At 40.0% G+C, this 14983-nt stretch overlaps 2 protein-coding genes across 4 annotated transcripts in view; one reads left to right on the top strand and one right to left on the bottom strand.

Annotated features, from left to right (window-relative positions):
* The window catches only part of nlgn2b (neuroligin 2b), an 82199-nt gene that overhangs the window by 8425 nt on the left and 58791 nt on the right, over window positions 1-14983 (top strand). The window lies entirely within an intron of this gene.
* The window catches only part of fgf11b (fibroblast growth factor 11b), a 29435-nt gene that overhangs the window by 4622 nt on the left and 9830 nt on the right, over window positions 1-14983 (bottom strand). For all 3 annotated transcript variants that reach the window (XM_077591666.1, XM_077591663.1, XM_077591664.1), the window contains 2 exons: window positions 5107-5217; window positions 3677-3780 (listed from right to left, as the gene is read on the bottom strand). In XM_077591666.1, the coding sequence (XP_077447792.1) occupies window positions 3677-3780; window positions 5107-5158 (156 nt within the window). In that variant the 5' untranslated portion in view covers window positions 5159-5217. The remainder of the gene's footprint in view (window positions 1-3676; window positions 3781-5106; window positions 5218-14983) is intronic.

Below are 14983 nucleotides of genomic sequence, written 5' to 3'. Positions count from 1 at the left end.
AGACTGGTAAAACCAGGCAACCAGTAAACATCAAATACAATTTTTTTTGTAAGTCCTGCTGGTATCTGCTCAAGAAATGCTCTGTTTACAAATACTACTCTATGCTCTTTTGCTATCATTAGTTTCTTAAGAAAAGTAGTCCCGCAAGGCGGATATGTTTGCCTAGAGCAGTGTTTCCCGACAACCGATGTGCCGTGGGAAATTGAAAGACGTCATTCAATGTAATATTCTGAGAGAAAAATTCATATGAATATGGCGAGATTAAAATTAAGATTTAAAAATTGAGATTTTTTCAAAGCAAAAAGTGTGCTGCAGCTCAAAAAAGGTTGGCCTAAAGGTTAGTTAATTTACAGGAGCCAAAAAAAAGCACGATGGTCCTGATAGGCATGCAAATACTAGATCGGATGCGATAATTAAAAAAAACAGTCATGAACACAAATGTATGCCTATCATTAAGTGTAAGAATGTCAACTTCCATTAAAAGAGACGATCCCACTTAAAGACATCTGATTGTCATTAGAAGCATTGAAATAAAGTGGAAATCAAACAGTCCACGCGTACATAAAAGTGGGCCTCACATCTGAACATGGGCGCTGTATTGTGTTCCGACTGTCAGTTTAATAAATGTCTCACCTTCCACCTACTTTGCCTCCCTCGTGCGTCCCGTGCCCAAATGAATTTAAATGAAAGCAGACGAGACAGGTACAATATGTGGTGTCCGTGCTGAGAATCCGCAAGGTGGGACACAAGCATATTATGATGCGGGAATGCATCTCCCCCCAGCACCCAACTCTCATTTGTGATTACATCTCTCCTATACCTCCTTCAGTATGCTTAACTCACCTTGCACTCATGGGCTGGCTAGGCTATTATAGCACAAAACAGGCCACATCCAATATGATTCCTCCTTGAATTTTCAAAGAAAAATCACAAATTTGACGGCAAATTCTCCGTCAAAAAGAGGAGCTGCAAATCAATACATTTCTAATGTCTTATTTGCATTTGTGTCCTCACGTGTGAAATTAGAAGCAATGCCCGGCAAATACAGACTCGCTGTGGAATTCTCAACACGCCCGCCCGGGCATACGTATTTGACATGCAATTATTTGCAGTCTCCTTTTGAGACAGTAGGGGTCACAGTGTCATAGAGGCTCCCTGCGCCAATTGACTATCCCAACAGCTTTCTGGGAAAAAAAGCAGGAGTTCCCCAGCCTCGGGAACAACCGGAAAATCACCATATTTTTCCATAATAGTGCTGCAGTGGAATGGAAACCACACAGAATGGCGCCCTTAATGCACATGCAGAAATGTAACTCTAACAGCAGTGAAATTGGCTCTTGTTTTGGCACCCGATATGGCTAGCCGCTCTTGCGATCTGAATAAGTGAATAGGACTTGGATGTAGATAGAATGAATAGGTTTGGTAAATACTGTCTCACAGATTTTTAATTGGGTTTTCATGGTGATATTTAAACTAAGAGTGGGACTCTCTTTTTGTATGAGGACAGGTCGTGTGCGGTTGATTGGTCGCCGGTCTTTTGGTCGCCGGTCTTTTGATCGCCGGTCTTTTGATCGCCGGTCTTTTGGTCGCCGGTCTTTTGGTCGCCGGTCTTTTGGTCGCCGGTCTTTTGGTCGCCGGTCTTTTGGTCGCCGGTCTTTTGGTCGCCGGTCTTTTGGTCGCCGGTCTTTTGGTCGCCGGTCTTTTGGTCGCCCGGACCGTGACAACGGGCGACCAAAAGACCGGCGACCAAAAGACAGACGACCAAAAGACAGACGACCAAAAGACAGACGACCAAAAGACAGACGACCAAAAGACAGACGACCAAAAGACCGGTGACAAAACAAGGTAAAACAACACGGTCTACGCATCAATAAAAGCCAACAATGGCCATGAGCAGTTTCACTGAGCCAACGTGAGTGTAGAAGAGTTTGAATGTACATGAGTTGTACCCTTAGGAAGGGATGTCAGTCCATTTCTTAACAAGTTCTCCAACAAAAAACAATAAAAGTCCGGGAAATTTGGAGCTTTTCTTTAGCCTAATAATTACTAGGGCATTAAGTATGACTAAATAGTAATTCGCAGTTTGTATTTAGGGAATTTGAGCAACGATTTAAAAGGATTTTTATCACTTACCTCCGGGTGACCAAAAGACCGGCGACCAAAAGACCGGCGACCAATCGACCGTGTACCAGGACAGGTCACCAGAAATGTGTTGTCGTGGGGTAAATTTGATTTGCCACTAGTAGCTTTTTTTGCATTTTCCTTGTTAAATCATTGGCTGCCGCTGACTGCCCATTTCTATTGGATTAGACTTCGACTGGTGGTAGACTCATTAAATGAGCGAAAAAATTTCCTAATGTGTTTCTCCTTCTCTTGGGATTCTTCGAGTATAACAGCAGAGCATGGCCTTTGAGCAGAAATATGCAGATAGCCATTGCTATTTTACTTCCGCACTGGTCCTGCGCCATTAATGCAGTGCTTTAGACGCACTTGAAAGGAAAATATGGGGTCATAAAATCAAATATGCATGATATTACACCCCAAGACAGGTGTTGGACTTGGTGAGTGCGCGCATGTGGGGTGTATGCAGCTAAATGTGTGTGCTGGAAAGAAATGAGGGCTGCACTGGTACAGCTATTGACTGCAGCAGAGGAAATCCCCGCTCAGTTCACAGAGGAACAGCATATAGAGCGGCGGCTCAGAGGATAGATAATAAGGGCTGCTTCATTTCCGATATGCATAGCGCACAATTTTGCACATGATTGTTCTCATATCGTTCAGCCAAACCGACACACTCAAAGAAGCCTTGTGCAAACAGGATATCAGGCGTCAATATTTTCTGCATTCCTTCTATTCTATTTTTTGCCATTTATCAGATAAACGCCCTTCCACCACGACGTGCCTTCACGGACAAGTTATCTTGGATTGTGTTGATGGACAATAGCGAGATAAATACTTCATATTCGTTCCCATTCAGAGTGGCAAAGTCAGTTTGAATGTAAATCCAAGTCATGTAGTTTTCTGTGGTCATAAATGGACGGTACAAAGCCAGCAATCAAGACTCAATAAAAAAAATCGGTATGTTGAAAATACGCATAGGATCGAACAAATAAAGTGCAATGAAGAGGCATTTCTAGTTGAAGAAAATAAATAAATAACAGCCTTGGTGAAAGCGACAAATATTGCAAACATATTTGTGCCATATGATAAGATATTGTATATATCCTCTGTTAAATTAAAGCATCTCCAGTTCCCAAAGGTAAGATTTTTCTAATTTAAACCAACATATGTCGATTTAATTTTCATGAATATGTCATTTAACAGCCAAAAGTGACCTTTAAAATATAAATGTAAACCAAAAATATGCTGCATTTGCATTTTTCACAAAAGATAAAATGGTCAATTATTCAAGTTCTATCAAAAGTGAAACTATAAGTGTAATGGTAAGAAAGGGATGATGTAACAGAAAATCAAGACTATAAGAATCTCTAAATCCACAATGACAATAATGATGAAGGCCTCCCGTGTATTACACGGAAAATTTCTTAAGCACACTCACACAAAAAGAATTGATCAGGATCATGCAGCGAGCGCAATGTGCACAGCTTACCTCCCCAAACTCCATCTAAATTCAGCCGAGGATATTTTCCCAGACTGATCCCCACAGCATACTTACAGAAGTGTAGAGGTATCCGTCACTATTCATGGCAAGATACAGCCCCGTCTTTGCTCCTTGGATTGCCACAATCCGCAGTCCCACAGGAATTAGGTTAAACTGTGCTAAATTGGATAAAACAGTTTAGGAAAGATAGAAAAGGGAGAGAAAATAGAACGTCACACAACTGTGAAGCCAAACCATAAAAATCCTTTAGCTCAGGGTGACATATGAATATTTAACTCATTTGGCTCCCGTTGGTTCATTTGCCTCTCCCTGTCAAAATGGATTATGTGTCTTGCGCCTTCAATGGCAGGTAAACTAGGTCAGCCACGATTAATTGACTCATCGATTAGCGACCCCTAACTCTTAGAGACATTGTTGACCTCAATGATACAAATCCATTTATTTTAATCCGCTTCATAAGTGATATTTTTCTCCATTTTTACCCTTCAAAAATTTTGAGAAACAGTAAATATTCATTTTTAAATCTATTCTTTATTTTATGTTTTTTTTCAAATGGATGAAATAGAATGGTTAAATATTGTAGGTCGGCCATGCAGTTTTGGGGTCGAGGGTTTGATCCCAGGTCTGTCTTTCACTGTGTGGAGTTTGCATGTTCTCCCCTGGGCTTTGTGGGTTTTCTCCAGGTACTCCGGTTTCCTACCACATCCCCAAAACATGCAGTGTAGGCTAGTTGAACACTCAAAATTGCCACTAGGTATGAGTAATGGTTTGTTTGTCTCATTGTGCCTTGCGATTGGCTGGCCACCGATTGAGATTGTCCCCCGCCTGGTGCCCATAGTTAGCTGGGATAGGCTCAAGCACCCCCCACGACCCTTGTGAGGATAAGCAGTTTGGAAAATGTCACCCCTTAAGACTCGATTGTCAATGTCGCAGTATATTTGAGGCTGCAGTCTCTCAAGTGCATGCCACATCTCCCTTTTTTTGCCTAAATGCTGTGACCTCTTGGAGTTTATGTTGCGGCAAACTGTACATCGTGTCACCTTCACTAAGCCTAACACTCACTCTAAAACTGGATGATAGCGGGATGCTCTACCTCAGCAAATGGGGCTTGGAGCACAGCTAAAAGTGGATAGTTAGACACAGCACCTGAGCTAAGATAGTAAAAAAAATGGGATATGTGGAGAATATAACAAATTGACTGAATCCACTGCGACTACAGTGCGAATTTATGCTTTTGTATGGAGGGTCAAAGCTGCAAAATTCAATTATACCCGCAGTATAAATTGCATAATCTGGGGCTGAAAAGATCAAATTAGACTTGGAGATGGTAAGATAACTTTCTGTTAAGGTCAGAGCAGGAATTTAAATCATCAACATTGGAGTGCTCGCTTCCAGTGAGTGTAAAATGATTCAGGTTCAGAATGTTGAGAATGGAATTATGTAAATTCCGTAAAAGATTGGAAGACATGAAGCCACACACTTACAAAATAAGCTGCTCTCATCTCTTGTACTGTCCATGGTGCCATCAGGTTGCATCTGAAGGTAGTATCCATGTTGGCTATACAGGCGGGATACAATACCTTTCAACTGTGGCTCTGCAAAACAATGCAATGGAACATCTCCGTTAGTCTATCATAGATTGTGATTGTACTCTTTCAAGTTTTAGCTTTGTTTACCATTTAAATAAAATCAGTAGATGTAGTTCGAATAATATTTGACTCGTAAATCAGTATACTTTTCAGACAAGTGACCGGATTGCGTTTGACATTGACCATTGGCCCTATCGCATCTCATCTGTACTTTTTGTGGAGCACGTGTAGCATGCTAACAAATTAGTTATGTTAATAGCCCTGTTAAATAAACATCAGCATGTCAGCATTATTGTGAGCACGTTAACAAGCTGACATCAACATTTTGCTTGTTTGTGTCCTACAGAATCACTCGCAGCGATACTATATACTCTCCTATTCCACAAATCAGCATTTAAACATGCTCATATGTAGTGTTGCACCAATACCAATTTTTGGCAGACTAGAATAGTACTAATAATAATCAAAGAATGATTTGTTTGAAAAGATACACACAACAGCGCAGCACGAGTCAAATGCAATCCTCTTATGAAAAAATAATAATAATGTGACATGCATTAATTGAATTTTTGGGGGATTATAAATCACACCAGGCAAATAATGTGCAATGAAGAGGAAAAAAACGTATATATAAGTCACACTGGAGTATAAGTCACATTTTCGGGAGAGCATTTTTATTTTATTTGACCAGAAACCAAAAGCAAAAATAGTTAAATGTAGAACAGAAGACTAAGTAGGCACCTGTTAATGTAATTTATAGTCTGGAATTAATTGACTAATAATCGTATTGTGACAACTATACAATTAATAGTTCTTCTCAGTGTATTTTCACTACAAATTATATTAATCATGACCACTTTTAAGTTGTAGTGACTCACAATTCTTAGTTAATTAATGAATCGCCCAAGGCTCATTTAACACTTAGATGCACACAAAACTAATACTCAGCGTCACACAGAATAAACGTAGACTTATTAATCCACATATTAAATAAATAATAAATTTTGTCGTAGCCTTCAAATGATTGGGAAGAGTTTGCTACCACATGCACTTTTCGCTATTGGGGGGGTCATCAGAGGCTAAATTTAGAGTGCAAGATGGAGAGTTAGCAACATAAAAGATGCAATCAGGAACCTGGCTGGTGGAGGACAGGATGGGGTGGGGGCAGAGGGGCAGGGGGGCTAAAAAGAGTGAATGTTTAATGAGCAAAAGCCCCACAGCTCTTTTTAATTTAAGAAACAGACATAACCTCCCTTCCTCTTTCATGGTAATTCACACAGTAAGGAGAACCCTGCAGGTCCACCATGACTCATCTACCCCCCTTTCCCAATGCTCGCGCTTACTAATTTCACCATTCATTTCCAATGTATAATGAGGGAGGGGTACACGCTTGAAGGGGACTCGCGGTTGGTCCTCTTCTGCCAAACTCCGGCCACATTTCCCAGCAGAACTCAGTGGACAATGTTCCAAAATATGCCACCTGTATTTTCTTTACCTTTTTGAATGGCGTTCTATCATTTATTGTCACGGTACTAAAATGTTCAACACTATCGATTCTCAAAGAATTTCTCGGTCCTATTTTTTATACACCATAAATGAAGTTATTTTTTTTTAAATGTATTATTAATAGTGGCATCTGTGTATGTCATGGAAAAAGAACACTTTGGCAGAAATTCAATTTATTCATTAAAGCCAAGACTCCCACTTCAAGTGGACTAATTAGTCTAAGCAAACATCATCATTTTTAAATTTTACTAGTCTCTTTAATTAGCTGTTGAAGATGAGCCGTATTGATAATGAATAGGCAAATAATTAACTTATAAATGAAAAGACCATTGCATGTTCTTCTCAGTCCTGTGTGGGTTTTCTCCGGGTACTCCGGTTTCCTCCCAAATTCCAAAAACATAATGGTAGGCTGGTTGAACAGTCTCCTTGCCCTGTGATTGGCTCGCCATAGTTTTTTGGGATAGTCTCCAGCACCCTCTACGAGCCTTGTAAGGACAAACGGCACGGAAAGTGAATGAATTAAAAACTCCAGTTGGTACAATAGCTTACCAGGCTCACCAGCTGCTCTTTTACTTTCAAATAATAAGACAGATTTTCCGTTCCCGCAGAATGACTTTTTTCTATCTGTAGCTGCTGTGCAAATAGTTTCTTTGAGCGCATTCGATCCAATTTCCACAATATTCGATGAATATGCCTGAGGCGCATTGTTCAGCCCTGGACTGACTATGGATATTTCCCAGGCAGGGCATGTTTATGATGATGTTTATCACTTCTGGGAGCCGTGTGGGCTTGAGTGACAGAAAACATTAGCTGATCCAGGTCAGTGGAGTGTAGGTCGCCAAAGAGACCTGCCTGTCTGTTTGTGTTCATCACTGGCATAAGTGGTACCCACAACATGTCGACTCGTCAGCAGGCCCGTTTCCCCGAGTGACCTCCGCCATATATGAACGGGAGCCACGATAGCAGTGGACAGGTAGAAGAAGAGAAGACATTTCTGAAACAAACGGCCAATTCCTGGCAAGCTCAATCGCCGATGGAGAACATTTTGCGATCGACTGTTGGCGCGATAGACGTCCGGTAATCCATTTTCACCCGGGAGCGCTGGCGGCGAATGAAAAAATTCGTCACGGACACAGTAGCCGTTTCAGTCAGTGTGCGCTCGATTGGTCGCCTGTCTTTTGGTCGCCTGTCTTTTGGTCGCCTGTCTTTTGGTCGCCTGTCTTTTGGTTGCCTGTCTTTTGGTCGCCTGTCTTTTGGTCGCCTGTCTTTTGGTCGCAGTCTTTTGGTCGCCCGGACCGTGACAACGGACGACCAAAAGACCGGCGACCAAACGAGGTAAAACAACACGGTCTACACATCAATAAAAGCCAACAATGGCCATGAGCAGTTTCACTGAGCCGACGTGTGAGTGTATGAGTTTGTATGTACATGCGTTGTCCCTTTAAGAAGCTACGTCAGTCAGGGTCTTAACAAGTTCAACAAAAAACAATAACAGTTCGGAAAATTTGGAGCTTTTCTTTAGCCTAATAATTAATAGGGCATTAAGTATGACTAAATAGTCATTCTTAGTTTGTATTTAGGGAATTTGAGCAACGATTTAAATGGTAATTATCAATAACCTTCCGGGCGACCAAAAGACCGGCGACCAAAAGATCGCCGACCAATCGACCGTGTACCATTTCAGTCTACGTGCTGAGAAGCCGCTTATCAATTTACATTCAACACCAAAAATCGTATTGGAATGCCCACAGGAGTCATCGTCCTAATAGTACCACTATTCACCGAGCAATTAGATACGTGACTGTGTAAACGAGTTACGAGGAAGAAGGCAATCAGTGCAGTCATCAAGGATACGTGGAGCAGTTGTGATTGCTCTGAAAAATAAGCAGGAGTTTAGGTTTATCACTAATCAGTGTTGCGTATGTGGTAGTGATCTATCTGCTTTGATTCAAGCTCAGTATGTTGCTGGCTAATACCCTGATAGCTGACTTTCTATTGAGAGGGCTGGTGGTAATTACTTGGAGCTGCATGACTGAGCGGCCAAGGACATTTGTTCGTCTGCTCTGACCGAATCAAACAATGGGGGTTTTCCTTGACGTATATATCCTCAAGACTTGGTGTCTCTGTTATTCTCTTGCAGCTTTTTACTCATTCCATCCTTCCTTCCATCAAACTGAGATCAACTAAATCTTCAAATATTTTACTTAACTTGTCAAGACTGAGTTATCCTTCCATGCCGATCTGATTGGTTTGATTGACACCGTAGTTATTGGCTGAACGTACATAAGAATAGTATTTGCTTTGATTATTTAGATATGTCCTTAAATTTTTTTATTTGTTTTTAGAACATCCGTAATGAAAGAAAGTGTTGAAAAGGATTTGGGAGCTCAGTTCCTACAGAGAAGAGAAAAGTAGCTGCTGGGAGAGGATTTTAAGAACAGAGTGGCACAAGATGGGTGGAGGGACTCTATTATACATCATCTCAAGATGATGTTTGGCTCAAATTTATAAATATAATCATGCGTGAGGAACATTTTTAGGATGCAGTATGCACATAGCTTTTGGTGAATATAAATGTACAGACATTTATCTGCACAATTATTTTATATATATGTAAAGAAGTATGCAATAGCATTGTCACCATACTAAAATGCCATACTCTATCTTTAGTCCAAAAATGATTCAACCCCATTTTCAATTCTACGTGAATAAAACCCTCCCTTTTTAAAATTAAGAACTAAAATGCACTTTTTTATAGCAAATTTCCCCTTTGATGGCATGCGATAGTACAAAGACAATGTCACCAAACTAAAATGGACAACTCTATCTTTAGTCCAAAAACGATGCAATTCTACATGAATAAAACCCTCCCTTTTTTAAATGAAGAACTAAAATGCACTTTTTTATAGCAAATTTCCCCTTTGAAGACATGCGATAGTACAAAAACAAATGAATCAACAAATGTCCCCAATTAGGTGAAAACAAAAGACTCAAATAACCGCTTCATAAAAATGATAATAAAATGAACACAACAATTCCGTTTGGCTGAATATCGATAATATTAAAATCAAGTATCATATAGAAACATTTCAGTTTGACAACCCTAGTAAGCAACACACGCATCATTTAAAAATTGCAAATGGACTATAATACCACTTTTCAGACATCATGTCCATCCTTGCCTCTTTTTGATACACAGTTTCTCGATGGCACCCCAATAGGCGTCCTGTTTTTTTTTTGTTACAGTTAAGTTCAGTCTGTCCCTGTCAGCTTTAATCAAAACTCCCACCGATACCACTTAGCAAGTATGTGTGGGAGGTAAAGGTGCTACCTTCAGGACGACAGGAAACAAACGGATGCTCTCTACGTACACATCCCTCAGCTGTCTCACTTTTAAATAGGACTTAAGAGCTTTGTCAACAGCTTCTCCACAGCTAAATATCAAGGCCACTATAACTTCAGAAGGCCGCACACACACAATCTGCTCATGTCCATTGACTTCTTTTTGTGTGTTTGTGTGTGTGCAAGTGATGAGAAGCTTCTGCAATCAAGAGACGAGGAATTAGATAAGCCGTGGAATGGAAGTAAATGCATAAATAAAACCCTTAATCTTCTGCACATTTCCACTTTTATTAAGAAACAGAAGATTAGGGTTGGAAACTTCATTGCTTTTTTTTGCTCACATCTCATCAGATAAGATTTAAAGGATGCAATCGCCTTTGGAGTTTTAATGTCATTTCGTAGCATTTGATCTGTCAAAGTTCACAAGTTGATACATTTTATCGGTTGGCAGTTTTGGCACCTTTTCACACAAGTTGCAGCTTTTAAGACGTGTCATGCCTGGAGTGCTTAAAACCGTGTTTATTTGTTGCCGGCCATCTGAGGCTAATACGGCTTTTGTTGCTATGCATATTAGTTTTTTTTCAAATTGATTGTAGGAATGACAATTCTGCAAGTAGAAATCCATGCACTCCTCTGAGCAACGCTGCCAATTTTAGAGAATCAAACAAAACCTAACGGCAGAGACGTTTTTTTTTAGGGGGACGTGAAAAAGGAACAAGTGAAAAGTTCATTTTGAAGGGAGCTTTCTGCAGTGACAGTTAATATCCAGCCCAACGGTTTCCCCCCCTTGCGTTTTCTGTAAGGCAGGCTGATTCCCAGCTTTTTTTCTCTCCAAACCTTCCCTTTAATCTCCTCTCCTATCTCTCTTTGCCCCATCTTCCTGCATGTTTGATTAGCCCCTTTTATCTGTCTCTTCCCTTAGCGTTCCCGTCCGACTCCACTCGGGAAGACAATTCTTCTCCGGCATCGCCGAGATCTTGACTTCTCTCCGATTAGTGTCTGTTTACCTTGGCCAGACTCCTCCTCCCTTCCCTCCCTTTCTCCCTGCCGGTCTCTTCCGCTTTTTCCCAATGCCTTGCTCTGACCCCTGTCACAGTCAGTAAAGTTCTGATGAGAAGCTACCCAACACTGCATCGTCTGATCAGGTGTTGTCGAGTAAGCGACTTTGCTCGGCCCTGATCTCTTGGGGTCAGCTTAATGCCATCCTCGGCTGGATCTCTCCTTGTAACTCGGTCCGTTGCTCCCTCGGGCCCAACGTTTGTGCTCCAGCTGTCCTCGGATACTTACTCAAAATGCGTCGCCTTTCAACTCGATTTATTCATTTTTCATGTTGACGCACTAGGGAGGAAGTGACAATTGCCGGCTCAAATTATTCTTCTATTTTACCTTGAATCATTATGTTAAAACATTTTTTAGGAATAGATACAAGGATAACTTGATAAAATGTTCATAAAAACAAATTAAAATTAAATACAGTGGTTAACTCAAGAACAGATGTCGGATTTATTCAAACTGCTCAGAATTTTCATAATGAATTGTCCTCAATGGCAGCCAATGAGTTCAACAAGAGCCTTGTTAAGGGTTTAAAATGTTTTGAGTTTTGTCTGTCTTTTATTCTTAGTGACTCCTTAAAATATTAGAGGGAATAAATCAAATTATTGCACCCAAACAAAAATCTGAGCTGTTCTTTGCAGTCCTATGATATATATAATACAGTATATCTATGCAATCAATGGGAGAGACATTTCTTCCCCCTTTCAAAAGATAGTAGAGTTTGATATTAGGTACGAGATTAAATAATCCACACAGCCATAGGCTATTTTCAGGAAATACAGCTCTACTTATAGTTTGTGCAACTGGGAAATTATTATGTGTGCAAACGACATACTGAGTTGTGTAAATGTAGAAGCTGATTCCGCAATGGCTGTTTTCACCCACAGGATATTGTAAATTCAAAATATCCTGTAAACATGCAATTTATTGTCAGAAACTTAATGACAAAACGACCCACCCAAAAATCCAGACAATATATGACGACGTTACATTTTTATTGTCATACGATGTGAGTCACATTATGCAAATTCTAAAAGGATCTCATTTCTTCCTGTTTTGTTAAATTACAATAAAATAAAGCTTTTTACGGCCCTCTTCCTCCAAGAAAGAAAACGCTGATCGATTTAATCCTATTTTTTTTTTAAAGCTGCCACAGACTCGTTCCATTCTAACCCAAGACATCAAGTTTAACGAAAATCATCCTTAGCATACGCTTATAATACGCAGTGATGCAAGGAAAAGTGCCTACAGCTCTCCATTCTCAAACAATAATACAAGCTCAATATCAGGCTCACATTTATTTTCCGAGTCCAACCAGACAATCTATTTGAGAATTGTGACAAAATTAAAGGTCAAAATGTCTCATCACATTGAAAATTGCAATTCCCTCAAACTCAACGCCGAGATTTGCGCTTGCCGGGACGAAATGACGCCAGAAATGAACTGTGTGTTGATTTGATACATGGTAGCATATCATGAACCCCAGATGGCATGAAATATTTTGCTCCCTGGTGATGTGAGCCAAATCTCACTGGAGGCTTACTAGGTGGTTTGAAGACATGCCAATGTATCGTTTCCACATCATTTCTTTTCTGGCCGCTGTCTCAACTTTGATCTTCTTGTAAGCAAAACAGTATTTTGACCTCTAACTATTTGCTAGGGTTGGGTGATATGCCTTAAAAGTACAATTACAAAGTGTTCAGGTTCCACTCACGTCCTGGCGAGGTCACTACATGATTACATTTCTTTTTAAATGACTAAAAACTTGCTTTACAAAGGGTGTAGATAATAATATTAATAAGAAATATTGACAAAAACCAACGTAAATGAAACACACAACACAATTCCATATGCTGAATCTCTTCTCTATATAGCCTTGATGATATATATATATATACAAAAAAATATGCCTAAAACCCAGTGGCGGTCCGTGCATTTTCTCGTAGTGCCTTCAACAGGTAAAATCCACTTCCTAGCAGCATTTAATGATTAAATACAAATACTGGAGCTTTTCAGACATTACAACCGGGCCGGGGGGGCGATTTTCCCGGGAAAAGACAGCGATGGACGTCAATGGCGAAACGGCAAAAATTGCACTAAAATGGGGTAAAATCCACTTCCTAGCAGCATTTAGTGATTAAATACAAACACTGGAGCTTTTCAGATATCAGAACCGGGCCCACAATTGAAATATTATTTAGGAATATAGCCATATTTTACTCACCAAAAATCCTTTTTAACTGTACACAATATCCATCCATCCTTTTCTATCGCCATCGAAGCTAATACTGAAAGTCGAGCCTGTCCTGTCATATTTCTGGCATAGTCCTATCTTATGCACATTTTGCATTTATATGTACTATTTATTCATCTCCTATGGCTCTTGTTCTCATGGAGGTCACGGGTGAGCAGAGCCTTTTTCATCTAAATTTGCGTTGGTACACCCCGCAACCGTATCTAACCAATTAGAATACTCTACTCCCAACGATTCTTTCCAACTGGCTGGCCACAATCCTCCCTTGATGCTTTTGCCCATCACACAGGGCAACATTTTCTTAAACAGCATACATGCTAAACAATGTGTTATGCAATCAAAATGATAATAACCACAAATCTGGTTAAGAATGAGGATTTCCAATGTCCCCATTTCCCTTTTTTGTCACCGCAACATCAAACGTGGTGCCACCATGGCCGCCACAATATCATAAATGATTTACCGTGTCTTTTGCCCATTGAATGACCTTTGCGGAATGTATAATAAAGTACTTTTTTTTAGAAGCAGAGCATTTGATCTATGTTAGGGTGGTGCAGATTTCTAGAAAGTCCTCATCAAGCACAAACGCTGATCATTGCTCATCAGGCGCCATATTTATATAATTATCATTTTGCTTCAAAGCAGCCTTTGGCTCCGCGGGCAAAGAAAAATCCCAACTTTCAGTGCCTTCCCCAATCAAGTGTGACAGTATGTGGCCTCTTCGTGGAAGACATTTGTTCACCAACATCTCTACAAAGTGTCTTGTGAATTCCATTGTGTCTCAGCGAGGCAAAACAATCCCACTTTTCAATGGAAAACCTCACCGTAGGAGATTTATAATAATAGAACTGCTTATTATTCTCTCTCCCAAGCTGATGGAGTAGTATCCTTCAAAAACAATTATTTTGGTGTATACACTGGGGTGTTATGACAACAATAAAAAGGCTATTAATGTGAAGTATGGATTTAGCGAGTGGATTAGAATATCTAGAGTTGTTTAAAAATGGTAGTAATGTAATGAAATATAAATATTACCACTCCCATTTTAATTTGGGAGCATTTTTATCTTTTTTTGTGAGAAGTTGCAGACCATAAATGTATCATACAGGGACTCTTGCTTTTAAAGAGAGAGATGATGAAATAATTACATTTTTTCCTTGTGATTGTTTTGAACTTGCGAAGACCAAGAGAGCATCACAGTTGAGTAAATTGACGTTAAAGTTGGCTTCTCAAGGTCAGTGGAAATGTCTAATGTAAATAGCTTTTGCTCAATTACTGTGTAATTGAGTAGCCCTTGAAACAAGGCAGTTTCAACTAAAAAAGGCATTATTCTTTTGACTGTCCGCTTGAACTTTTAGGCATTTCTCAAGAACATCACATTAATTTCTGTGTGTGTGTGTGTGTGTGTGTGTGTAGTTCAAGATAATGAACTTGATAAAGCTTCTCCAGAGAAGTGTTCATTTTCTCTGACCAGAGGCAGAACAGTACCCCCATAACTCAAATTCCCAAGTCAAACAATATGCCGTTGGGTAATAGAGGGAGGACAAGAAGCCACTAGTGCGCATGCGTCATATGCAAATATCAGTGTCCGCTGCAATGATAGATGTCAAATCATTT

The sequence above is a fragment of the Stigmatopora argus genome, chromosome 22, assembly GCF_051989625.1.
Source record: "Stigmatopora argus isolate UIUO_Sarg chromosome 22, RoL_Sarg_1.0, whole genome shotgun sequence".
Lineage (NCBI taxonomy): Eukaryota > Metazoa > Chordata > Actinopteri > Syngnathiformes > Syngnathidae > Stigmatopora > Stigmatopora argus.
Note: the sequence above shows the minus strand (reverse complement) of the source record. Positions and strands in the feature narration are given on the sequence as shown.